The sequence below is a fragment of the Anneissia japonica genome, unplaced genomic scaffold (assembly GCF_011630105.1).
Source record: "Anneissia japonica isolate Jap-2015-1 unplaced genomic scaffold, ASM1163010v1 scaffold2737_len523936_cov211, whole genome shotgun sequence".
In the NCBI taxonomy this organism is placed as follows: Eukaryota; Metazoa; Echinodermata; class Crinoidea; order Comatulida; family Comatulidae; genus Anneissia; species Anneissia japonica.
The window spans coordinates 198,243-225,100 of record NW_022735439.1 but is presented as its reverse complement, the minus strand read 5'-3'; the positions used below and the strand labels follow the sequence as shown (position 1 = coordinate 225,100).

General features: G+C 33.1%; 3 protein-coding genes across 5 annotated transcripts in view; 1 reads left to right on the top strand and 2 right to left on the bottom strand.

Annotated features, from left to right (window-relative positions):
* Nucleotides 1-2,609: 2,609 nt before the first annotated feature.
* Nucleotides 2,610-10,211, bottom strand: LOC117116594 (sushi, von Willebrand factor type A, EGF and pentraxin domain-containing protein 1-like). Of its 3 annotated transcripts, none has more exons than XM_033260663.1 (8): nucleotides 10,076-10,211; nucleotides 7,631-7,765; nucleotides 6,747-6,836; nucleotides 6,219-6,431; nucleotides 5,482-5,706; nucleotides 4,333-4,557; nucleotides 3,466-3,598; nucleotides 2,610-2,854 (listed from the first exon to the last, which is right to left on the bottom strand). In XM_033260663.1, the coding sequence occupies exons 1-8, from the start codon at nucleotides 10,164-10,166 to the stop codon at nucleotides 2,629-2,631; spliced, it is 1,338 nt and encodes a 445-aa protein (XP_033116554.1). In that variant the 5' UTR covers nucleotides 10,167-10,211; the 3' UTR covers nucleotides 2,610-2,628. The 3 variants fall into 3 exon arrangements, with proteins under 3 accessions (XP_033116554.1, XP_033116555.1, XP_033116556.1); XM_033260664.1 differs by having other exon boundaries at nucleotides 4,357-4,557; XM_033260665.1 differs by lacking the exon at nucleotides 4,333-4,557.
* A 1,443-nt stretch (nucleotides 10,212-11,654) lies between these two features.
* LOC117116581 (DNA replication licensing factor mcm2-like) lies at nucleotides 11,655-24,583 on the bottom strand. Its single transcript, XM_033260648.1, has 17 exons — nucleotides 24,441-24,583; nucleotides 23,453-23,625; nucleotides 22,421-22,590; nucleotides 21,997-22,082; nucleotides 21,658-21,832; nucleotides 20,689-20,908; nucleotides 19,689-19,896; nucleotides 19,057-19,191; nucleotides 18,600-18,791; nucleotides 17,805-18,149; nucleotides 17,182-17,346; nucleotides 16,463-16,537; nucleotides 15,831-15,914; nucleotides 15,290-15,442; nucleotides 14,183-14,365; nucleotides 13,512-13,667; nucleotides 11,655-12,788 (listed from the first exon to the last, which is right to left on the bottom strand). Exons 1-17 carry the CDS (start codon nucleotides 24,444-24,446, stop codon nucleotides 12,678-12,680), a joined length of 2,637 nt encoding a protein of 878 aa, XP_033116539.1. The 5' UTR covers nucleotides 24,447-24,583; the 3' UTR covers nucleotides 11,655-12,677.
* A 111-nt stretch (nucleotides 24,584-24,694) lies between these two features.
* The window catches only part of LOC117116583 (transmembrane protein adipocyte-associated 1 homolog), a gene marked incomplete in the record, with an annotated part of 11,010 nt that continues 8,846 nt past the window's right edge, over nucleotides 24,695-26,858 (top strand). The window contains 1 exon segment of the mRNA XM_033260649.1: nucleotides 24,695-24,794.

Here is a 26,858-nt window from a genome sequence, read left to right as displayed (position 1 = left end):
ACCACAATGTAAAATGTATATAAACGTACAACGCATCAAATTGTCAATGAGTAAATATCCTACTATCTTCATAAATCAATTATATCCTACTATCTTCATCAATGAATCTACTTTCTTCCTCAATGAATCTACTATTTTCATCAATGAATTAATAATCTACTATAACATTAAGTTAAATCAAGGAGAAAATATAAAATAAAGATATCTATGGGTGAAAAGCAGAAAAAAATAAAGGCAACGGTTGGTACAAACATCGTGTCTGGCTCTTCTCAAAGGATATTCGCAGTGCTTATGACTTGTAGGCCTAGCGTTCTTTCGTACCAAATGGGGATTATCACGTGGCACTGTAATCCATAATAATGACGCATATGAGTAGTAGGCCTATAGGTTGACTTGAAGCGCATATTGGCAGTTACAATATCGAAGCTGCTGACTGGATACGGAAACGATAGGAACCAAAAGAGTATTTTTTTAGGGAGACTCATTTCGTGTATTTGACCATTTTACCATATTTTGACCTATTTGACCACAGATGGATTGATAGAAGAAGAAAAAAAAAAAAGAAAGAAAAAGAAAAAAACTGATCACCCAGAACGCATCAGAGGTTATTTTATCTCAATTTGCTCCACTTTCGAATCCCCATTTCCCCCCATTTCGCCCCCCACTTTCGGACATCTCTGGATCCACCCCTGATGTTTATGCTTATGGCACCTCTAGATTTAAATATAATTTACCTTTTGTTTTCTCCATTGTTTTCAATAATATTGAACAACTAAGTGGAGGTGGGGGCTGAGCCGCTTGAACCTGCCACTAATCACAACAACTTAATCAGTTACTTGAGTGGAAACAAGAGGTGTGATCATGTTTGATTTATCATCTCCGTCCGTAACCTTTTCAGGCAAAAAATAAACCTATATTGAAGCTGCTGACTCTGGATACGAAAGCGATAGGAATCAAAAGAGTATTTTTTTTCAGGGAGACTCATTTCGTTTATTTGACCGTTTAGCACACTCATAAAGTGTTCCCTTCCCCCTTAATAGGGGTCCTTACTAGGAGTTGGCTGTAGTGTTATAAGATATATTTCCTCTCGTTTCCGAAAGTGTCCACTGGATAGGGATGTCCAAAAAAGGAAGGGTTCTACTGTATTATCTAATATATGAGAAGTCTATACAGTTTGTAGAACTTTAAACTGTGGCCCTTGCACCCTAATTTTATCAGTTTTATGTCGTCTTTCACATTTGACAAACAACATACCAGTTGATTAAGTAGAGAGTTAAATATAATTTCAATGTTTAGAATATAATGCACTTTGTGAGCTCCATCGACAATGTTATATTACTGAGAATTTTAATCAAATAGAACCAAAAAACATATTTATTTATTAAACATTATTGGATATTTTTCGTTAGGATCCTTTTGAGATAAGCCTGGTTGTCATGTTGCTTGATGTTAATTTTGCTTGAAGCAAGTTCTTTGGTGTGGAGTTAACACGACCTAAAACCTTGTTCTAATTAAGTACTGTAGCAACTACACTTGATTAACTAGACAGCGAAGCATCATCGTTGACAATGGAATTGCATTCAAGATTATTCCAGTATAATTACATGTATAAATTTCAGTCAAACTAAATTTAAAAGTCATTAATTATGAATAAGTGATACAACGATAATTACAATAACTCTTCAAACTCTACAATTGCCAATAATGTTTTAAAAGTTATAAGCTAGGCCTATGTGTAGGCATAAAATTAACAAAACCTAAATTATGTTCTGAAAATCGATAATTCAAGGACAATTGAAAAGTCAACAACCTTCGATATTAGAATTTTGACGCATAGGCGGATTCAAAAGCACCCACTATTTTCTGAAAATTAAAACAAAACTCTAAAATTGCCATTTCCGGCATCTAGAAGCGCTTCCGTCTCAGCCCCATCATGTTTGAGGTAGTCTGAACTTGTCCATTTGTAAAATTTCCATTCTGGGGGCGCCCTCTATTTCGAATTCCTGCATCCGCCACTGTGTTAGTTTAATCATTTTCAAATCATTTTGCCCAATCTACATTTACATATTGAGAACATTTCCTTACATATTTATTTTGTAAAAAAGTAGGTTTTGACAGCATAACATAATCAAGCATCATCAGAAAGATACTGCGTTACGTTACGTCACGTCACGTCGCAATAATTATAGGCTTACATTCCAAGTTAGGCCTACATTACTTTGTTTTACATTAATGTTCAATCAACGCAGACTAATATATCTACCTTGTAATAATAATTACAATTAATAATGATTGCAAATATTTAACATGTTATGTGAGATTAAATTTTAGTTTACATTATTTGAAGTGAAGAAAGGATTTTAAACATGACATACATTCCATGACAACATTACATTAAATCACGTGACGTCATTTCATGTTAAGTTACAGAGCACATTACATAATATTAGTATTAGTTACAATCATATTACATTAATTAATATTAATGAATTACATTATTAATTTTATTATTACATTAATTACTATTAACTAATTGTATATTCAGCACCACCACCACCCCCCCCACCCCACTTTTTTTTTTTTTCAAAATCCTGGATACGCCACTGCCAATCGATATTATTATTATTATTATATCGGAGTAATGTATAATTCTTGTGTCAACGCTGGGATTTCGTAGGCCTCTGGTTTAGCTGTTGCTCCCTGTTCAATAATAAAATCATATATATTGTCTATTCCGGCTGAGTCAGGTCTCTCTCGTTCTTTTGGTTGAGTATCGTAGCTGTCCACCTTATTGGCTACGGTTTTTATCATTGCTCCGAGCAGTTTATGTTTATTTGCCTGATTCGTGTGGAATCTAGAAAAAATATTGAAATAACAGTACTCTTTCTTTACATATCAGTGGCTTTATATTTCTGGGGCGGATGCAGGGGTGGGGGGAGGGGAGGGGTGCAGACGATGCGATCGCACCCCCCACTCCCCAAATTGTGTTAAGAAAAATAATTGTTGTATTGTATGGTTGATATGAATTACAGGTAAGATTTTTAAGGTACTAAAGTGAAATTTCCGGGTACGTAGAGGTTCATATTCTTAAAATTCCCTCACCTCAGCCCAACAATGGTGGCCCTGAGGTGGTGTGGTATCTTTCATCAGAAAGATACTGCGTTACGTTACGTCACGTCACGTCGCAATAATTATAGGCTTACATTCCAAGTTAGGCCTACATTACTTTGTTTTACATTAATGTTCAATCAACGCAGACTAATATATCTACCTTGTAATAATAATTACAATTAATAATGATTGCAAATATTTAACATGTTATGTGAGATTTCACGCACCCCCTACCCCCTCGATTTCACGAGGTGGTGTGGACTTTCACGCACCCCCTACCGCCAAACCATGCAACCGCCCCAGTAATTGTATACAATATGAAATATTTAGATAGAGTTTAAATAGAGTTTTTACCTGTAGAAGATAAGGCACGCAAACAACAGTAGTACACTAATTACAACAAAGGAAATAATCCCTATCGTAGAAGTTGAAAATATCGTGGAAGTTGAGACTGACGTGGAAGTTGTGTCTGTTAACTTACTATTGCCTTTAAAAAGTAAAAAGTAAATAATCATTGTTAAAATAACACTGTGACGTGCTTATCATATATATTTAATTATTGAAAATTAAAAAAATAATCCATAACATAGAAAAGAGGTATGAATACAGTACATCAATACCTAATTGTTTTTTTCCGTTTCGTTTGACGCATTTAGCCTTTTAATTTTATTCATTCAATTTATTCAAAACCCTCTGGAACGGAGAAATAAAAAAGTACAAGCTTAAACAACCCACTATAACCCAACCCTAAAAAAAAGAAAGAAAAAAAACAAACAAAAACAAAAACAATTGTATTATATCAGACACCAGAACAATTTAAATAAAACTTACAGATAAAAATACGAAATAAAATGAAATATCTAAAATGAAAAAGTAATATGTTTTCATACGTTTATTATTATTACTATTATTATTATTTATTATTATTGTTATTATTATTAATTATTCATTATTATTATTATTAGAGCTACATGATAAAAGTTTTTACATGCCTTTTTCCAATTCCTTATGATTTAATAATTATATTAATATTATAGTTGTTATATTTAAATTATTCATATATTGTAATGTATACTGATGATTGAATTGGAAATAAAGGCGTATTGAACTGAAAACATTAAATTGAATATCTATGGAAGTCAGACAACACTCGCTAAACCTCGCTTATTGAATCTGACACAAAATATCAGTGCAAGTCCACGTACAGAAAATAATAATTACCAGTAATGGAAACAGTAAACATACAGCTACCCGTATTACCAGCAGCATCAGTAGCAGAGCAGTTTACATCTGTCGAACCAACAGCAAACGAGGAACCAGAAGGCGGCGTACAAGTAAGAGGCAGGTCAGTGTCCAGGTTGTCTGTGACTTCTGCGTAATCCCATGTCACAATAGTGCTCGAAAATGTTATGTTCGCTGGACACGTCACAACGGGACTCTTAATATCTACAGAAAATGATAAACACCTCTAATTGAAAATTGAAAAAATATATTTTAAAGTTTTTATCTTCATCGTTATTACAATTAATGTTATTATCATCACCTCATTGTCACCATTATCATCATCACCATAATATGGATGGATGTATTCGGTGGAAACACCAAGGATAACTCACAAATGTCTGAAGAAGACTTATTTCCAGTGGGGTCTTTCTGGTGGTGATTACCTATGCAGCACGCCGGAAGACTATCCCCTACCGTACTCTTTTCCGAAGAGTGTACTGCGTTCTTTAACGTCCACATTGGCCATAATGCACACGAGACCAACGGCTTAAACGTCTCTTCCGAAAGACGGTGCGCTATTGTAACTTTATTTCAGCCCTCCCGGCTGAAATGCAAGGAGAGGAGTGATGCCAATCGAACCGGGGCCCAGAGACCTCCACTGTTCAGTGCACACACAGTGGCTACAACCAGTGTAAGGCTAAAATATTGTTAAAAACATTTGTTTCATCAAAAAATACATGTGAAAACTTGTACCTCACACAGTCTAAGATGTTCAGACGTCGGTACGTAGACGCTAACGTATTTGCCAGTGATAGCGGGGTTACAGGTCAAGTTGACATGGTTGTGGTTATTATTACTATTATTATTATTATTTATTATTATTATTAGGGCTACATGATAAAAGTTTTTACTATGCCTTTTTCCAATTCCTTATGATTTAATAATTTTATTAATATTATAATTGTTATATTTGAATTATTCATATATTGTAAAGTAAACTGATGATTGAATTGGAAATAAAGGCGTATTGAACTGAAAACATTAAATTGAATATCTATGGAAGTCAGACAACACTCGCTAAACCTCGCTTATTGAATCTGACACAAAATATCAGTGCAAGTCCACGTACAGAAAAATAATAATTACCAGTAATGGAAACAGTAAACATACAGCTACCCGTATTACCAGCAGCATCAGTAGCAGAGCAGTTTACATCTGTCGAACCAACAGCAAACGAGGAACCAGAAGGCGGCGTACAAGTAAGAGGCAGGTCAGTGTCCAGGTTATCTGTGACTTCTGCGTAATCCCATGTCACAATAGTGCTCGAAAATGTTATGTTCGCTGGACACGTCACAACGGGACTCTTAATATCTACAGAAAATGATAAACAACTTTAATTGAAAATTGAGAAAATATATTTTAAAGTTTTTATCTTCATCGTTATTACAATTAATGTTATTATCATCACCTCATTGTCACCATTATCATCATCACCATAATATGGATGGATGTATTCGGTGGAAACACCAAGGATAACTCACAAAAGTCTGAAGAAGACTTATTTCCAGTGGGGTCGTTCTGGTGGTGATTACCTATGCAGCACGCCGGAAGACTATCCCCTACCGTACTCTTTTCCGAAGAGTGTACTGCGTTCTTTAACGTCCACATTGGCCATAATGCACACGTGACCAACGGCTTAAACGAACGTCTCTTCCGAAAGACGGTGCGCTAACTTTATTTCAGCCCTCCAGCTGAAATGCAAGGAGAGGAGTGATGCCAATCGAACCGGGGACCCAGAGACCTCCACTGTTCAGTACACACACAGTGGCTACAACCAGTGTAAGTCTGGAATATTGTTAAAAACATTTGTTTTATCAAAATACCTGTGAATACTTGTACCTCACACAGTCTAAGATGTTCAGACGTCGGTAGGTAGACGCTAACGTATTTGCCAGTTATAGCGGGGTTACAGGTCAAGTTGACAGGGTTGTGGCCATTTGCGATGACTGAAGAGAGGTTATATCCACATTGGACGTTTCCAATAAATGGTGCTGAAGAGTCATTGCCCACTCGAACGATTGCTTTATCCAATTTGTCTTTAATTGAACAAGGTACAAAAAACAAAATATTTGTAATGATTTTATGATGATGATAATCGGTTGTCTCGTGACGACGGTCAGATCAATCTCACTAAAAGGGCAGGATAGCCAACCACCAACCAGTGGTTTTACCTCAAAAACAATATTATTACAAGTTTAGTTTTTTTGTTATTGATATTCTCCATTCAAACCTTCAAGAAATTAGACTTAGTTTACTTTAATGTTTGAATCGGTCAGTAGGGAGCGGCAACAACTTCATCAACTCAGATGGAATCCGGCTGCAAATTATCTGAAAACCTATGTATTTCTTACATGCATGTCCATATCTCATGTATACAAAAATGCTAGAAACGATGGAAGTTTGGCCAAGATCCACATACCACCAAGAACTCCAATTGCTCTCTGTAATGATAAATCATAATAATAACTTATACTTATAAAATACTTATTTATTGATATTAGTATTACTGATAATAATAATAATAATAATAATAATAAAGAGTTTTCCTAGTTATGTGTGTAATCAGTATTTCTAATTTCAATCGAATCATTCACCACCTACAAGGTACCCTTTATAATATAATATAGTAAGAAAGAGACCTTTTATCACAAAATTTAAGAGTGTTATTCATTCTCATCTTATTATTTCATTGAGATGTTTTCTATTTGATCGTTAGATTTCTATCTGTATTTTGATGTGTTTTTTATGTTTGCATATGATGCGTTGAATGTTTATTATACATTTTTTGAAATTGAAATATTTATACTCTTGGGTGAAGAGAGGGAAACATTAAGTGTCTTGCCCAAGGAAGAGCATCTCGGTCTCGAACCCCTCGGACCTTCCAATTGAAAGGCCTAACACGCTGCACTACACGTAGAAAATATTTATTATAATTAGCATTTGCGTTCATACTATTAGACCCAATGCCGAGCCAGCTATTGGGACAGTTGGGACAGTCACACATAATTTTTCTATTAGGTCCATAAAGAATGGGTCCTTTAAAATTTCTCATATTTTGCGTAAAATTGGTAAATTTTAAAGAAAATCAGTCTAGATTATTCATATTGTTGCGTAAAACGGGACAACTTTTAAGAAAATGGGTCCACATTATTTGAATTTACGCGTAAAGTGGGTCTACCCTGATATTGTCCCACACCGTTTAAAAATCCTGGCTACGGCATTGATTAGGCCCTACCTGATTCTGAACACAAACGTCGGCTGTAAGTTGTTGTGTACCCATCGACAGCTAAGTCCGCAGTTAAGCTGATGTTGTATCGTTCAATCTGATTTGTTGAGCTCTGATAAGCTGCCATTCCCTCAGATATTAATTCTAATTTAAAAATGAAACAGAAAATAGTGTCACAATATCTTAGCGAATTAACGTCCCTTCGTTTACAGTTATCCTTGAATTCAGAGTAATATGCTTGTACACTCGTCCTTCTACATATGGCAAATTAAATTCAAACATACAAAAAGAAAATAAATCATTAAAGTTTTTGGCAATCGAATGTATTGTTCTTTTATATGATCGTTTTTACTGTATTTTTTTTTTTAAATAAATATATATGCTCCCCATACAGGGAATTTATTCATCAAACTCCAGGCCTCCGGCCCCTTGTAAAACAAAATTATTACAAATTAAATAAGCGTGCTGTGACAATACCGTACTTTAAATAAATTTCATTAATACACCCGTGTTTCTTTGTTTTCCTTTCTCTTAAATGCATGATAAATAAATAAACATACTTTTCTAATTATATTACTGATTTTTGATGACATAATTTGATAAAATTTTTCATTTGTTGGAAAATTAATATAATATGATGGGAGATATGTTTTTCTTAAATCAGTATATAACTTGCAAAACAAAAGAAAATGAATCTCATCTTCGATACTACCATCTTGGCAAATACAAAGTCTATTTTTATAATTAACATTGTTTTTAAGCCCCTTTTCGATTTCAAGGTTGTGATTTGATATACGAAAAGATGTCATTAACAGTTTAAAATACGGTTTTATATTCATTGAGAGATAAGCTTCAATTCCAAAAGTACACTTGAATTTAACATATTGTTTCAATTTATTTGAATTATTTAGGTAAATTACCCATAGACTTTGTATTTGCCATAATTGCATACATAGATTTCGACGCTTGTTCAGCCAGAGTTTTTTGTGCCATAGACCAAATACCACGAGATGAAAAAACAATACCTAAATATTTAAAATATGGAACGACTTCAATTAAATTACCTCGGTATGTCCATCTTTCAATAAATATAGGCCTATAGATATATAAAAATAGCAAAATATCCTAACTTTACCTGATATTTGTTTAATACAGATTATTTTTGGTGTTCACGCAACGACAGAGAGAAAAAAAAACCCCGGTAATGATTCTGTCCATTGTAATTAGACACTATTTTTAAGTATGGTAGCATAGACCTATCATGAATATTTCAAATATGTTTTGTAAATTCATCATAAATTTATATTGTCTATATGATTCTTTTCTTTGGATAACATTGCAGCAAATTTGTAGTACAGTATCTTATCGTCGTCAAAATATCGTACCTGAACTTGGCCGTATCCGGTTTGCATTTAATCTAGGATGCAAGGGTGCGCCTGGATCATGGAATTATGTATTTGTTAATCACTGGTAGGCCTACATATATATTTCATACAGTATATTAGCCAAATAGATTTAAGGCTTCCTCTTGGCCCTGACATATGGTCGTGTTGTTTTCCATAGCTTATAGCTTATCATACGTTTTATCATGAGATAGGCCATTCCAAAATGCAATACTGTACATAACTATAATAAATATAAGAGTTTTTAATTTACTTAGCCCTACATGAAACATTGGTCTCATTAGTATTTAAAAAAAAAATCATATTACATTATTGAAAAGATGAGAGTGCAATTTGTTGTCTTCTCTAGTTATATGTGTGATGATGATGATAATGATGCATATGTGTATATTTTGATGCATATCGGCGCAGTAGTAGGCAATCCCACAAGGTACCCATTTATACTCCTGGGTGGAGAGAAGCAACGCAGATAAAGTGCCTTGCTCAAGGACACAACCAAAATGCTCCATCAGCACATAGTTTAGCAGGGGCGGCCAGGCCCCGCCCCCCCCCCTTTTGGAAGGTAAAAAAAAGAAAAAAAGAATAAAAAAAAAAAAAAAAGAAAGAAAAGAAAAAGTTGATCGCCCAAAACGCCTCAGAGGGTTTTTTGGGCGTCTAGAACACAAAAATTTTGCAGGGCAGTGTTATCTCGATCGGCGCCATTTCCGGACATCTCTGGATCCACCCCTGATTAAAATAAAACTTAAACAACAACAACGACAATAAATAATAATAATAATAATAATAATAATAATAATAAATAATAATATAATGAATAATAAATAATAATAAAAATAAATAATAATAAATAACAATGACAAGAATAACAATAATAATAATAATAATAATAATAATAATAATAATAATAATAATAATAATAATAATAATAATAATAATAATAATAATATGATTTATAAAGCGCACATATCCGCTGCAGTAGACATTATAAGTAAACAATAAAATAACAACAATGTGTGACTACTAAAGTTACAATTGTTAAACATTCGCTTACCTAAACCATCATCATGAGGTGAACAGCTTAACATTTGTCTGGAATCTTTGGTGAAAGTGATGAAAATTAACAATCCGAAATAAATCTTCATAATTTCTGCAACGATTATTTAATAACGCTGACGTCAATCAACCACTTACATACAGTGATAGCAAAACTTGAATTCGCCTGATTTTTGGATAACACGGAAGTAACATCTTCCTACAGGAAGGATGATTTTTTTATTCAAATTTTTAATTTTAAGTTAATAACTTACGTCAATATACAAATTAAACATTTCAAATGTGGAAATAAATTTTCAATTTTTTTACCCCATGATTGATAGTACATCTTTAACGATGTAAACAAAATAAAATTTTGTTTTTTTTGTATTTTAATGATGCTGAAGAACTCGCTTGTACGGATTTTGGTGCACGTGCAACAGGGAATGGTATGCAACCATTTTATATCATCAATCACTCACTTCAACATGTTTACTCTAAACTAGATTATGTCTTCTAGCGTTTGAATATTAAATTTTCTCGCCTTTCTGTTCCATTGTATAGTAATAATAATAACCATTATAATAATAATAATAACTGTCATCTCATATGGCGTATGTATCCATCTTGGCGCCGTTTTCCACCTGCAGCGTAGCCTTTTTTTCTGCATTATTATTTTTTTAAAATTAATTAATTTTATTTGAATAAATTATTTTTACTTTTATGTATATTCATTTTATGACAGAACTGACATAGATGGGAAGATAAGCAAAATAAAGATGTACTCTTCGGGGTCCAAATCCATCACCACCCTGTTGCATAATCAATGAAAATCCAATATTCATTAGAAAGGGGGTAAATAATGGGTATATTTGTCGTCTTTCTAGGTTGTTTAGTTAGTCTCTGAGCTGTTCTAACCCCTCTACTGTTACCTTTATTAAGTCTATTTTTTACATCATAAAATGACTGTATATTATACTCACTTTTTAAATTTTGATCTGTTTATTGTTGCTTACTTGAGTAGTCTTTTTTCAATTATTTTTCAGAATTTTTATATTAAGATTATATTATAATGTAAATATATAATGTCACAATCCTGTTATGGCCATTTTCGTTACTGAGGTATCATCAAATAAAAAAAAATCAAAACATTATAAAATATTACAAGACACATACAAATGCAATACCAGAAAAAGTAATTTGAATGGATTCATTTTCGCTAAGCCCCCACCTCCTCTGGACCCATACCGCCAATAATTTTGCTGAAAGATACCATAAAATGATACATGTGCATATTCTCTGAATAAAGTGTCATTAAGAAAGCAAGATTATTGGTTATGATTAAAAAGCAGGGAAGCTAAGCAACAACTTACACATGGTTCACAAGGCTGATGATTAAGGGCTGCTAGGTAGAAAATTAAACAGGTAATTTTTAACTACATAATCGTAATTATTTAGTGGTGGGGTGGGAGTTGTAATGTTGACTTGGTGAGAGAGGCGCAAGCTATATTTTTTGGGAGACGTTCTTCCCCCCAGCACCACTGGTTTTTAATCTGATTTAAGATACAGTAATTTGATAAATCAGGAAACAGCAACAATCAGTGTCTTCAGAAGTTTATTCAAATATATCATGAATATTCAATTTTCTGATAAGTTACAATGAAGAACTTTGTCCATCTATACAGTTAATTTACACTATTACTTATCTTTCTTGCTTATAAGTTATAAAAGAAATGATATACATAAAAAATTCCAAATGTAAATGTGAAAAGCATCACATAGCTAAACAGTAACTTTTGAAGCAAACTCTGCTAATAGGCTTGGATTAAGGTAGCTACTTGTGTGCACCATGCTTGTTACCCAAAATAAACTGCACAGACAATTCACATAATATATACAATATGTTATTAAAGAGTACCACAGCACAGTGGGTTAAACCTGTTTTTCCCATCCAAATTGTCTGTTTACTTATCAAGGGGCTAAATGAGTTCCAAGTACTATAATAATCTGTATTTGTCAAAATCAATATTCTCATACGATAGACTATACATTTACTGTATATCGATAATATTATTAAAGTATTTACTTGCCGTAATCACAATTTATAATTTTCAAGTTTTTTAAGCTTAAAATTTTTTTTTAAGTGATCTTTCAGCCAATTTTTATACATTATTTTTTGTTTTGATATGTGTACAAACATTTATTATATGTATAATTTTTATACTCTTTTAGATCAGGCCGTAAAAGCATGTTGGACATGTTAGTTTACTATATAAAAAAAAAATAAATAGAAGTATTATGATCCTGGAGTTTATGCTGATCCAAATGCAGAGGAAAGATAAACGCAATGTTTTAAATACCAATAAAGTGTGCTGTTGACATAAAGCCAAATACAGAAATCATTACAATTGCAAAGCAAAAAAATAATCTATCTACATTATTGCTTATTTAAACAAAGTGATGTAAATAGAAACATTAGTTATTGGAAATGATGTAACAATGACTTCTGTCATAGGATAACCAATGTATGGTTCATACCACATGTCATTGTAGGTACCATTGTACTCAATACATTACAATGTACATACAATGAGAAAGATGAACCAACTTTTATAAGTACATTACAGCGTCTGCACAATGAGATGGCGTTTGTTGTCGTAAGTAAACCGGTGAGCCTTGAAAATGTCACTTTCATAAAATGGCAGCAGGTTGTGGATATTAATCTGCCTTGCCTGAAAATGATAGAAAACAACAAACACATGAAATTATAACAATATTGATAGCAATAATAACTATAATTATTTGAAGGTTTCCATGGCAAAGTAACAATAAGAATAAATACTTGCAGAACACCATGTAGATAGTTCTGAAAAGGGGTATAGTAGCAATAGCAATAATAATAATAATAATAATAATAATAATAATAGTAGCAATAACATAACAGATGAAATCGATAGTAACATTAATTATAAAAAAAAACTACTCTACAATAGGCAACCAAATACAGAACAGTGTTTGTCTAGTAGAGCTTCCTTAACAACTAACATAGAAAGTACTCTGTCTTTATACAAGTATAACTATTCTTACTACACTTGAAATAAACTAAAAGTTGATTATCTAAACAAACAACAAGTGAAACATTCAAAATTTTATCATCAGTACAATTTTTTTGTTGACCCTAAAAATTAATCAGTCAAAGCATTTATTATTTAAAATACCTTTTATGAGTACTAACTGTTGCTTAGTTCTTGTAATTTACGGGGTGTCCTTTTCCACAACATCGTAATTTTCATTCAATGTATTTTCATTATTTTCACTTGCTTATGTTATTGAAATGTGGAATAAACCAATTTTGACTGATTGATTGATGGTCACCTGCAAGGAACATTTCACTGTCCTTGGGTCATAGCCTCAAACGAGTCTGTCATACAAAAATTCAAGCGGCAAATGTTTACCTTATCTGCGAGGTCTCTGTCAGATACTTCAATAACCTCCTGCTGTTTGCCATAGCGCGTCCTCAGGTAGGTCATTTGGTCACTCACCAACTGCTTTAGCACAAATAGTAACAGTTCGTTGTTGTCTCTCTTGAATGCCAAGTAGCGAGAGAAGTTCTGTATTAAAAAACCAACAGAATAATGAACATGATAAAATATAATGAAAAATAAAATTTTTACAACAATGGAAAAGTAATGATGAAAATATAACATATGTATAAAGTAACTGCAATAAACATAATACCTACTGTATCTATATAAAAATAATAACTTATCTATCTTGTTGAGAAAATTGTTGAAAATGTACTTTAAATAATTGTTACACACAATACCTGAACACATGCATTTAGATTACTGTATGTGCTACTCAAGTGCTACTGATTCTATTAATTTTAATTTACTAATTTATTTCCTTCACATCCAACAGCCCGTACACTCGTCTCTTACGGAAGGATGGAATGACGCTTTATAAACCAAGTCTCTTTATGATTTTATGGTCAAAGCCGAAAATTTTATAAGTATATGTTCCATTTTATATTGCTATATTCATCTACACAAAGAATGTCAGAATAATTTATGTTGAAAGTCAGTGTTGCACTTTTTAACAATCTGTTGCTCTTAGAGTTACATACCTTTTTCATGCTTTTCATGACACTGAATTTCTGCGTATCAATAAAACTTTCCAGCATTACTCGCATTGCCATATTGACATCGTCTTCATTTACATATTCGCGCAGGTGCATCTTAGCGTGAGCCTCAGCCATTCTAATTACAGACTCGATGTGTCGGACAGTAATTGGCACACTACCTGTTGACTATCAACAGACACGCATAATATGAATCAACATACAGTATATATAAATAGAGATAAGCAAGCAAGCATCGTAGTTACCAACATACAGCTGCGCTCTAAAAATAAAACTAGACCTCATGAGCGTTTGGCCGAGTGGTAATGTTCCTGCTTCTTGTGCTGAGGACCATTCAAATCCGCCCAACATCGGATTTTAATCAGAGTTGATTGGTCGGCTCCTCTAATTAAACCCTTCCATGAGAGTTAGGCCTGACAGGGATATGGTATTGGTGCCGTATTATTGCCGCTGCAGGTCCCAAGGGGCCCAGCCAACTTTCTAATTTTAAATTTGGAATAATAATAATAATACTGTAATAATAATAATATAATAATAATCATCATCATTAATTATAATTTTCATAATAATAATAATATTAATAATAGTTTTAACACAAAATTTATTGACAGAAAGGATCAATGTTTTGTGTCCATCATGGACGCATTTTCAAGATCAAGTGAACAGAAAATAAACATATGATAGAAAACCAAATGTAGGTGACATGAAGTAAGATTAAACAGTCACATGTTTAACACCTTATATGTTAACAATAGCACAGTATAATGGAGTTGAAAAGTGATTTTCTCCATGCTAGAGTAATTAGTTTAGATTAGATAAACAATAATAATAATAAATTCAAAACAGAAGAGGGTCAGGAATAAGTGCTAGTCCCATACACAGGTGTTGTCCCATACAAACTCATGTATTTACATATGTTTACTCTGTTGATTTGTGGGACCTTCGCAACAAAATCTAAAGTGCTGGGCTTAGCAGAAAGGGCCATTAAATCAAGATCCCAGTTTTAGAAATCAAGCACTTGTAGGTTAATTAATAATTAATGTTTATTGAAAACCACAATTAAATAATACAGCTGCCCTTTAAGTCACTTACCATTGATTCTCTTCTTAACTCAGAATACAAGTTTGATACTTTGTCTTGGTCCATATCATGCAGCTTCGGGTGTACCTTCTCTTTGGCGTAGATGATGTATTTCTTCAGCAGTTCTTGGGGGATCTTTTCTATACCAGACGTCGTTGGAAGTTCCTAGCAAAGAAACGATCAATACCTGTATTAGTAAACTTAAATCATTCAAAATTTTAACATGCTTTTTTCTCTAATTTTTATATTGCAATCAAATAATTAAATTATTACAATCCCATGATAACCTGGTTCTTGTTAAAACCAGCATTTCTTCTGTGTAAAAGAGGACATGTAAAACAATAACACTGACCACCGGGTATATTGGACAGGGTTCTTTTGGGACTGCCTAATGGTTCTGTTGAATAAAAGGGACATCATTCTTTTTATCATGTTCACAATAATTTATTATGTATTTTTTGCAGACTGGAGGGGTCACAGAAAAGAGAATGTTTTACACTAAATTGAAAATAATAAAAAATCAATTACACTTAAGAATATGCTTACTACTTACAATTGATGAGTGGTCGGTTTCCGAGTCGTTCGATGGATGATGGATCATGTGACTGTTAGTGACAAACCTGGCTAGTAATTCATCCTAAAATTGAATCAAAGATTTACAAAATGCAACATTTATTATCATTATATTCTTTTCTATATAGAATAATATTGGTTACCAAAGATAAACCTATCTGAATAATATGCTATTAATGACACTGAAATTGATCATTTAAACTTTTGTAAAATCTGTTATTTACCAGTCACAATTTACAAACATTAGTATATTTCTTAACACATACTATAATGAACAATACTTTCTGCTCACGATTCAAACACGGGTTTACAGTTTGTTATAGCAGCAAATTTTTACTTGAAAGAATTTTAAATTAAAATTCAATGTAAAACAGAACACTAAAAAAAGGAAATATATATTTAAATAACATTAAAATTAATAACAAATTTTACTAATAAACTTAATAACAATCATAAAAACAATAACAATACTAATAAAAAAATGATAATACTATAATTAACAATACAATTGTTCACAAGAAATTGTGTCCATAAAACTGTTATTATTTTTGGGAGAAGTTAATGACTTGAATGATGTGATTGCCATCAAGAAAATTTGAATGATGTACTTACCTGTACTGGATCAACAGTGTCACGAACAACACAAAGAATATCAAAACGAGAGAGTATTGGCTCTGTAAGATCAACCTATGGGAAGAAATGAAAAAAATATCTTGAAAATAGAATTTTGGGGTCTTATCCCCTAGTGTGTCAAATTTGATTATACAAACCTGCCATTTCTTTACCTATGTATAGGTAGTCTCTTAATGTCTATTTTATAACTGATAATCTTGCCTAGCTTCCTGTCTAAAATTTTCTTCTAAAATTCTTTTTTAAAAAAAATATTTCAATTACCAAAAATAGCCTCTATAGGACTCAAGATAGGCAGTGGCAAATGTTTAGGTTATATTCCAAAAAATGGTGTATTTTTTTATTTTTTTATTTATTGTTGTGACACCTTTCTATAAAAAATATTTACACTTTCATTTCTTTTTTTTTTTTTGCATTTCAGCAAATTTGACAAACCAGAATATTATACAGTATAGGTAGACAAATGGTTTTTAAATTCTCTGGAAAATATGATTCACTTGGGGTACTGTAGTCAACTATAGTCGCCTCTGGCGTCTTGTGGGCTAACTGGCTTACGACATGAATATAATAGGTGGGGAAAATTTACCAACAACAAAGATAAACTTTCAAACTTTGATAGGTGGGGTAATTACATTTTTTACATTGAAACCATGTTCAAAAGTTGCAATATTTTTTATAAAAACAGACGATAGATTTCTTACATTTTCCGAGAATGTCAAAGTTGCATTGTACCTTCCAGAGATGGGGTTAGAGGCAGCGATGATGCTACACCTTGCTTGCAGAGACGTCACGATTCCAGCCTTTGAGATAGAAATGCTCTGTTGTTCCATGGCTTCATGGATACTAGTACGGTCTGCATCATTCATCTACACAAGTAAAGATTTTAAAAAATAATGAAGGCGTAATCTAATCTGATGCTCTGCCCTCAAAATATGTATATGCATGATGTCAGAGAAAATTGGCAAATTATTCAGGTAAGTATTCGCAAGATAGAACAAAATAAAAAAACAAAAAAACAAAAAAAAATAAAAGAAAATATATACATACAAGGATCAAAATACAAGATGGCAAGGAATGACCACCAGTTAAAACAAAATTTGGCTTTTATGTGACAAATTTATTGTGACATGCCCATATAAGGGCATGAATGTCATATTACACATAACTGTATGGGTGAATCTCAGAAGTCGATAGCGTGAACAGAGTGTAAGTAAACTACAAAGTCAATTTAGTAGAATTACAAAAATATGGGCTACACATCTTGGAAGAAATTGTCAAATGTTTTCAAGATAAATGTTATTCACAAATTTCAATAGCAACACACCTTGTCAAACTCATCAATAATGCAAACACCATTATCAGCTAACACAAGAGCACCAGCCTCCAATGTCCATTCCCTAGTGACAGGACTGCGCTGGACATAAGCAGTCAAACCGACAGCTGAAGCACCTTGCCCTGTGGTGAATATAGCACGTTGGGCAGTGACCTCAACATACTTCAGAAACTGCGATTTAGCCGTGCCAGGATCACCGCAGATCAGAATGTTAATGTCCCCACGTATTTTATGCTTCTGGCCTGGATTCTTTTTAACACCGCCAAACAAACTGAGGGCTAGTCCACGTTTGATGTCATCGTGACCATAGATTGAAGGTCCGATACTTGCAAATATCTGCATCAAAGAAACAATTATACAGAGGTCATCTCAGAGGTTAAAGGTCAATGCTGCTTGTAAATCAAATTTATGAATAAATATACCTTTAGGAATGCTGTTTGTAAATCACAGAAACATCGTCGTAACTACTGTCTTCACTCAAAACCTTTCATTCTTTTTTGAAAGGGTTGGCAGGCAGACGATACAAAAAAAATTTATTTATTGCCCAACACAAAAAAGGGTCCCCACAGGCGACCGCTAATTTTCAGCCCTGAGGATGTACCTATGTAACGTAATCATAGCTGCGTTAGAACGAACTAATCATTGCTGATATATGCATTGGTGTTGGTGGAAGAAAAAAAGTCAGTCAAGAAAAGCATTCACAAAATATAGACACATTCTCAGTGACAGTCATAAATAATTCTTGATATTTTATTGTGAAATGAACAAATATGGATGAGGACTCACTCTTTCCGCAATGCGCTCGTCCTTTGACAATGCTATGATTGCTTTCACGTCCTCATCTGTTAGGGCGCCAACAATCATCTTGTCGTCCCTCTTGCAAATATAGTTAACAAGAATAACAGTAGCAAAAACAGGAAATCCGTTGGCTGTGTTTAGTGAACCATCGTAGTTGTTATGGTAGATACCTGTCAGTTCCTGAAAAAAAAAAATTCAAATATATTACATTTTTTATAATATCATTAATATTTTTTTGTATTAGTGTCTGAAATAACAAATAATCTAAAAATATTACAATCGTAATCATTATTATTATCATTGTCACTATTATTTTGGTCAGCCTTATTGTGTGATTATGTAAATGTACATTGCTATAAAATCAGTTTGCTTATCATAAATTTCATCATCTAAAAAAAAAAAAAAATTTTATACAACTCTGTTAAATAATTGAACAGGTTCTTACCACTTCATCACCTGGTTTGCAGCAGTCGACCAAATCAGCCAATAGAATTGCTTCCTTGGACCTTGGCAATCTGCCAGGAGCTACCTTGCCGGGGCTTTCTTGGATTGTTATCCGCTGATAGTCTTGGTACAACGTCTACAACATAAGTAATGGGACGATTAAATGCTTTAAATATATATAATTAGGGAGAAATATATATCTTATTTTTGGTGATTTCAAGGCAGCAGTGGGCGTAATAAAAATAAAGGAAAACTTTTATTTCCTTCTGAAATTTCCATTTTTTCATGGCGGAAAATTTTCAGTGCGAAAATTGGCCAAATATAAAATTTTATTTTTATTCCAAACTATCATTACTGGTGGGTGGCGAGTTTGCTAAACAAGTTATAAAAAAATTCTCGCCTAATGGTGCAATAGTGACTGGTTCATTACATTAAAAACTAAAAAATGAAATAGTGCATTATTGTGCAATATATGCATGTATATTGTCAATAATATAATAATGTATTATAGCAACAAACAATGAAACAATGAATATCAATTATATATTTATAACATAATAATTATAATTACTATTTATATAATATGTAATAAAACAGCACAGATATAAATTATCATGTAAGATCCCGACAAACCTGTTCCATGTTGACGTCAAATGGTCCACTAGACTGGCACTCTGGACAGGAACCAGGCCGAACCTCTTGGTTTTGTCCTTGGTAGAATGGACCCAGCACAAACCCACACTTCTGACAGTTGTACTTGATCATATTGAGCTGTGGCAAAATCCCTGTGGAGCTGGTCACTACACCACTGGTTCGCACCAACTGGTTCAAATGCAGTTGTCTGAAAAATAAAACAAAGTATTTCTGCTATTAAAAAGACAGTATTTTTGTGATCTTTGAAGTCAAATTATACTGTACTATGCTATTATTAATCAAACAACCTAAAACTGGAAGACAGAGTCTCTTGATGACGTTGATGGTCATGATGATAATGGGGGGAGGTGAGTTGAATGATTGAGCTGTTATGGCAGGAGCGCTGCAACCTACAGCTATAATATTGATGCTGGTTCCAGTGGCAGACTTGCCTATGGTCCTGGATAAGGACTATCAACCGTAGGCTCAGTGTACAAAATTGGCTCATGTGCACTTTAAACAACCTAGTGCATACAGCTCCTGTTACCATTCGGCTATGGACCATTAGTTCCTCTGCAAGATGTACATAAACGTAACTGTAATAATGAATATGGTGGTTGTACTGATGATGAAGCTAATGATGATAATGATTATAAAGATAATAGTAAAAATGACGATGATGACAACAATGATGATGGTGACAATGATGGAGATAATGATGATGAAGCTGACAAAGATGGTGATGACGTAAATGTTGAAGACGATGACAATGCTGGCAATGGTGAAAATTACTAAGGGGGTAAAATAATGGTGATAATGATGATAATAATCATTACTTATGATTATTAAAATCCTGCCATGTATGTCAGAGTGTTTTCTTCAAATCATCAAATTACAGATGAACAGCCTTATGTATGAATTTGAGTGGATTGTTGAATAAATACAATTCTGTATGTTTTGTATTGTATTAAAATCTACACCTTCAACAACTATAACATACCTAAGGGAGCGTAACTCTTCAACCAATGGTAATTCTGCAATTCTAACATGAATCTCCTTCGCTATCATCTCATACTTTTGAAACATTGCGAGCACAACCTGTTTTGCGGCTTCATCAAAGATCTTCAACATCTCTGCAGGTGCTTCAGGGAGGAAGTAGGCCAGAACGTGTTCCTTGGAAGCTAGGATGTTGTAATCTATCACAAGGCTTTCTTTGTTTGCTGTAAAAGACAAACAATAAATTGTGATGATGAGACTATTTTGTGTTCATTGTGCACACCCATGAAAAAATATGAAAAACAATTAATGTAAGCTGTTTGGTGAAGCAGTAACAGTTTCCCAATGCTGAGGTTTTCGCCTAAGAGTCTAAATGGGTAGCTATTAGCGTTCCCTGCTTTCTACTTTATCAATACAACAGTAGCACTAAGCACGTAAGCGCTCGAAGGTGGGGGCGGTGGGGAGGGAATTTCATAGATGAAGAGTCTAAACCACATCAGCCCCACCATGGTTGGAGCTGAGGTGGGAGAGTATGTGATTGTGGCATGCATCTGGGTGGCCAGAAGTGGCTCTCTAACACTTGAATTTGACTATTTTTTAGGGGCCCGGGTAGGATTCCCAATCCCTTGAATCCACCAATGATCTGGTTAATGAGATTTTTTAACACATTTAATTTTATTCTGTTGCACATAGTGATAGGCCTACCTACTGGCACTGACTTCCATGAGAAAATTGATAATAAAGCATTGAAAACATGCAAATATTATGAATTTGCGGAGATGGGTTAATTTCCGGGAGACTCTTATTTGCTTGCAGGAGTGTGTCCCGATTTCCGGGAGACTCCCGCGAGTTTCGGGAGACTTGGAACCCCTGGTAACCAAAAGAAACTATGCTATATAAAGCTAACCAACATAACAAAAACAAGAAAAGTTTACAAAAAATTTGAATAAAACATTAAAAAGCAATTGTTTACCTTCACACATTTGTCTAATTTTCTCCTTGTAGATATTGTGTCCCTTTTCATCTACACAGGTTTTTAGGAAATTTTTGAAACGATTGAAAATTTCTAGCCGTGGAGCTGGCATGGCGACCCATTCTCTAACGCTGTGACCTTTCATATCCTCCAAGTTTTCAATACTTTCTATCATCTGCAAGATATAATGTTTGTTTACCAATCTATTAAACATAAAGGAGGGAGACATGTAGCCATTCTTTGTTGTCATCATTTCATCACACTACCTATCAAAACACACTATGACATGCCAATGATCCCTAGCTTTCTCCTTTCATTTCAAGCTTTCAAATACTGTACCTGATCATCCTCATCAAAACCTTCTGCTGCCCTCTCTGCTAACCTTCTCCTGCGAGTTGGACGCTCATCTTCTTCATCACTTTCATCTAAAACAAGTTAAAATTACTAAATACATAAATTTGTAGTTTTGACTTTTAATATATAAATATGTATGTGCACATAAAATGATAATTTCAAAGTCAAAAGTGGTGAGAAACAAAAAGTATATTAAATCTGTATGAAAGTGAATAAAAAATACAACACAATTTTTGAATACAGTTATAACATTAACACAACATAAATGGTGATAATAATCATTAAAAATTTAATAGTAATATACACTAAAGTAATTTTAAATTTGTACTAATTTTGTTGCAGTCAGTATTTATAAATTTATAGAATCAAATTTCTACATAAAAGTTACGAAAAAAAGTGGTACACATACCATATAGCAATCCCGGCCTCATGCGTCCAGTAGCCAGTGCTTCCTCTCGGTCTCTCTTTCGCATGACTCTTTCAGCCTGCATTCGCTCATCCATCGTCATACCTTCGTAGTCCTCTTCGTCAAGGTGATCCATATCATATACATCTAGTTCTGGTATTGCACGATAATCACTAATTTTCAAAAGCAAGATTATTTTTAATTTTTTGCCTTGTGTTTATGTTTAGGGATTTGCCACTTAGAGAACTTAAAAGCATGCTATTTCAATTCAAAATTAATAAAATGTACAGTACATATCAAAAATGTTGATTAAAAAACTTATTACAGTACAATGAAAAAATGAGACAACTAAATAATTTAATGACATATACTGTAAATCACTGAACAATATCTAAAGCAATATTAAAAAAAGGATAAATTATAATTATAATAATCACACTAGACAACACTAAAATAAATTAATAAGAAGTTCAAGTAACATTTGGTGCAGCCAGAGGTACAGTAAGATAAAGAAGCAAAATAAACTAACCTTTACCGTATATATACTGTACATTGTGCTTTTCAATGTTAAAACAACACTTTTTTAAGGATTTGATGATAGTTTGTGCATGAGAAATGCCCGAAATCATAAACTTTGAAGGCTGATTTCTCATATATTGTTTTTAAACAGCTGTATGTTTATATGCTTGTAACTTCATAAGGAAATGTCGGATTTGAATGATTTTTTACCATTTTATAGCTCTTACTTATTTTACTCTTTAACACTGCATTAATAACTCGATTTTTGCGATGAGTGACTGGTTTGGCTTGTCTTTGCCAAAATGCATTATGATTAAATTAATGATTCTGATTTTCATCAATGAAATAGATTTTTTTAAATAATAAATTTCAAATATAAGATTTCACTAGATAACACTTCTAAAATAAAAATACGGAGTTCATAAAATTTGGTGCAGCCAGAGGTAAGATGATATAATTTGAAGAAGGTCGAAGTATTCACTACTACATACTACTAGAATTATAATGAACACTTACTTTTCTAATTTATCGCCAAACAGTTCTTCACCTTCACCCTCCTCCTCAATCATTCCATCTCCCAAAAGCTCGGATTCATCTTCGAAGGGTGCAAGGTCGCTACGACCAGGACTGGATGTTGGTGCAACACCAAGAGACCGATCGTCACGGCCATCAGGACTGTTCATATTATCCTGTGATTAACAAAAAAAGAATTGATGCAATGTAGATAAATTGTAGAAATAATAACACAGTACAGTACAAGTATTTAAAATCTTGTTTTTACAATAGTTATTAATCAATACTAAACAGTATTTCACATTATACTCCTAAGTAACCTACCTAGGCTAGACGTCCTACCTTCATGCAATCCGGAATTCATACTTGCTAAAAATAATGAAGGTATGAGATAAATACAGCCAAAAAATATAAATCAGTATGATATTATTGTACAAGTTGGTTAAGCTTAAGAAATGCTCCCCAATCCTGATTTTAGATGGTCCTATGGCCATAGTGTCTCATAATAATAATAATAATAATAATATATGTAAATAATAATAATAATAATAATAATAAATAATAATAACAATTAATACAGTTCACCACCATCTTCGATAATTTTACTTTTTTAAACCAACACATAGCCTAGGCCTAGCCATATTAACTTAATTGTATTGAGATAAATTAAAACCCCTCACTCACCATCCTTACAAATTAATCAGCAAACCTGAAATGTAATGTCGTTGATTTTCACAGTGCCAAATTATTTCAATAAATCAAACATTTCTTTGTTTTGAAACCATATCTGAAACGGAACAATGGTCCATGGAAGGAGCCCAAAGCCTAGGCTCTGTAAGTACGTGTGCAGCATGAGAAACTTCAGTGCACTAACAACTTCGAAAGTTAAAAAGGGTGCACAACCAGTCCAGCAATCTACTCTATCTAGGCTGCCTATCTACACAACCATGCACTACGATTTTTCCAATAATTTATAGCAAATGATACTTACTGCCATACGTATTTCTACTCTTTATTTCCTTCGCCAAGACGTCCAAAGCTTGTCGGCTAATCTGCCTGTAGTTGTGTTGTGTTTTAAAACCCACCATGTGATCGGTCTCGACGCGGGAAAATTTTCAATGGATTTTAAAAACGGTCAAGGGTCATTGTATAGGTAAATCACTCGAGTTCTCACGCTCGAGTTTCTTTTAGAAACACAGTACGCTCAAGTTGACGTAAGTTATCGGTCAAAGGTTATGTTTCTAATCATCACATCGCACGACATACGATCGTCAGCAAGGTGTCCAGAAGTTGTTTTGAATGCATTTAAAGTAGCTAGAAAGTACGGATTGTACATGTTTACAAGGTATTACTTTTGATAACAAGTCATACAAATACGTTTTATAAGATGGACGCATAATATTGATTATCAATAATATATTTCAGGTCCAACCAATGGTTTGGGCTTGGTTGGACCATGAAATCAAGTTGATTGGTAAAAAACGTAGCCTAGGCTAGGCCTACTTGGTTGGGCTGGGCGTGCCAGCACTACCACACTTGCCAACCTACCAAACCTAGGCCTAGCTAGGTCTTGCCTTGCCAGACCTGAGCACGCCTAGTTTTAGTTTTGATACTACTACTAGTAGTACTATTATTATAAAATTATTGTTGAGAATGTTTGACTAAATCCTGTATGTAGTTTAGTTTTACAGGGAGAGCACAGCATATAAATTTGTGATTTAGAAAAAAAAATTAGTTCATATGTTTTCTTTCAGGAAGTATTACTTCCTAACACTATAACAACTCCCTGCCTAAAGAAAGTAGATAACAAATTTTATTACTGAAAAGAAAAGACTACAGCAACTCAGTACACAAGAAACTAGAAAATATCAATAGGTTTGGGCTTGATAAATGATTTTGATAGATAAACCTGCTTTATTCACTATAAATAATTGTAGATGATTAAATTTTGAACTTATTGATAAATTTTAGTAACTTAAAGCGTGAGAGCTTGATTGAGTTTAGCAGATATACTATGGCCCATGGGAGTTGAAGAAAGTGTGCTTCACTCACTTTTGTAAAAAAAAACAACATATTTCCTACCCAGACCACAGTTGCGCTAGACCTAGCTATATAATGTACAGATAAAATTTTGGTTCTTTCAGACCTTTGGTTCCTGGTTAAATATAATTACTGCTCTTGCTGCTCTCCGTGTGTTTTTGCTCTGAATGCTTTGTAGTTCAATAAAGGCCTATGCACATTTAGAAAATAGTAGGGCAGGTGATTGTCTTGTGGTTTAAAAAAGGTTCACTCGAAATAAGTTTTGAACAACTATGATTTATTCTTTATATGTTTCACGCCAAAAAATGTAATTTCATGTTAAATTCAGACTGATACAGCAGAATTGTTGGTTATTGTAAGCAGATACTGTAAGTGAAACCAAAACACAGAACAAAAATCTCTGTAACAGTAATATGAAAACATTCTGCCTGCAAGGTGGCTATTGTTCTATTACCTTGTCTTTTTATCCAATCAGAATTCAATATGACTTTACAGTAAATCCCAAGATGGCAACCATATGGCTCTACTAAAATGTGACCATAAATTTATGTTTTTCATTTTGTGTTTGTTTGAAAATAGTGTTTAATGTTCCTAAGATATTTTGTTGCAATAACTGTCAATATTGTGATACTACAGTATTAATACTATTTTTTCAAAATTTATTCAGGTATAAAACACATTACAAAACTCAGAACAATTCTGACATTATTGCTTTACAATCAAAAACAAACACTTAGAGAAAACATTTAAAGTCAGGCTCCGGAGGTTACGCCCCTTTTTCCCCCAGTTTTTAAATATTCAAAAATCTGTATCTCGTTCACCGTTCCCCAGTTTTTTCTGTCAGTTCTACAACATATAAAAAAAATGTTTTCCTCCGGAGCCTGACTTTAAATATACTAGAAAAAATATTCAAACTATACAGAAATTCACAACAGAACATTTATACTTTAATTTTTAAAAATTATTGATATTCAAAATGTATTTTAAATAAATAGTAATGGTATGCATTATAAGAATTGCTAGACATTTTCCCTTAAATTATGTTTCTTCTAATGTTTAACCTTGGTATTAATTATCTAATTTAACATTATAAACTTAATGTTCAATTACTCGTAATTTTTTAAATTTTTATACAATTGGAGGGAAATTATATATATATATATATATATATATATAAAAACAAAAAACTCCGGAGAGAAGGTAATAAGTTGCCAGGTATATATTTATTTAATTTTAACGTTTTTGGTTATCAACCTTTGTCAAGCTGAAGAAAAATATGATGAGAGCAAAATATATATAGTAAATGGAAGGCTCAAAACATGGCTTAAAAAACTATGGAATGCACCAATGAGGTGGCAGAACAATACGT

What these genes read in the sequence shown, in the direction of transcription:
- LOC117116594 (XM_033260663.1), bottom strand. Translation starts at nt 10,166, where the DNA reads ATGAAGATTTATTTCGGATTGTTAATTTTCATCACTTTCACCAAAGAT. An exon ending in ACCTCATGATGATGGTTTAG is followed by an intron (nt 7,766 to 10,075) that starts GTAAGCGAATGT and finishes TTTTTAAATTAG; the next exon opens with AATTAATATCTGAGGGAATG. An exon ending in GTTTACTGTTTCCATTACTG is followed by an intron (nt 3,599 to 4,332) that starts GTAATTATTATT and finishes TACTTTTTAAAG; the next exon opens with GCAATAGTAAGTTAACAGAC.
- LOC117116581 (XM_033260648.1), bottom strand. An exon ending in ACACTGTTGATCCAGTACAG is followed by an intron (nt 15,915 to 16,462) that starts GTAAGTACATCA and finishes ATTCAATTTTAG; the next exon opens with GATGAATTACTAGCCAGGTT. An exon ending in ACAGAGACCTCGCAGATAAG is followed by an intron (nt 12,789 to 13,511) that starts GTAAACATTTGC and finishes TATCATTTTCAG; the next exon opens with GCAAGGCAGATTAATATCCA.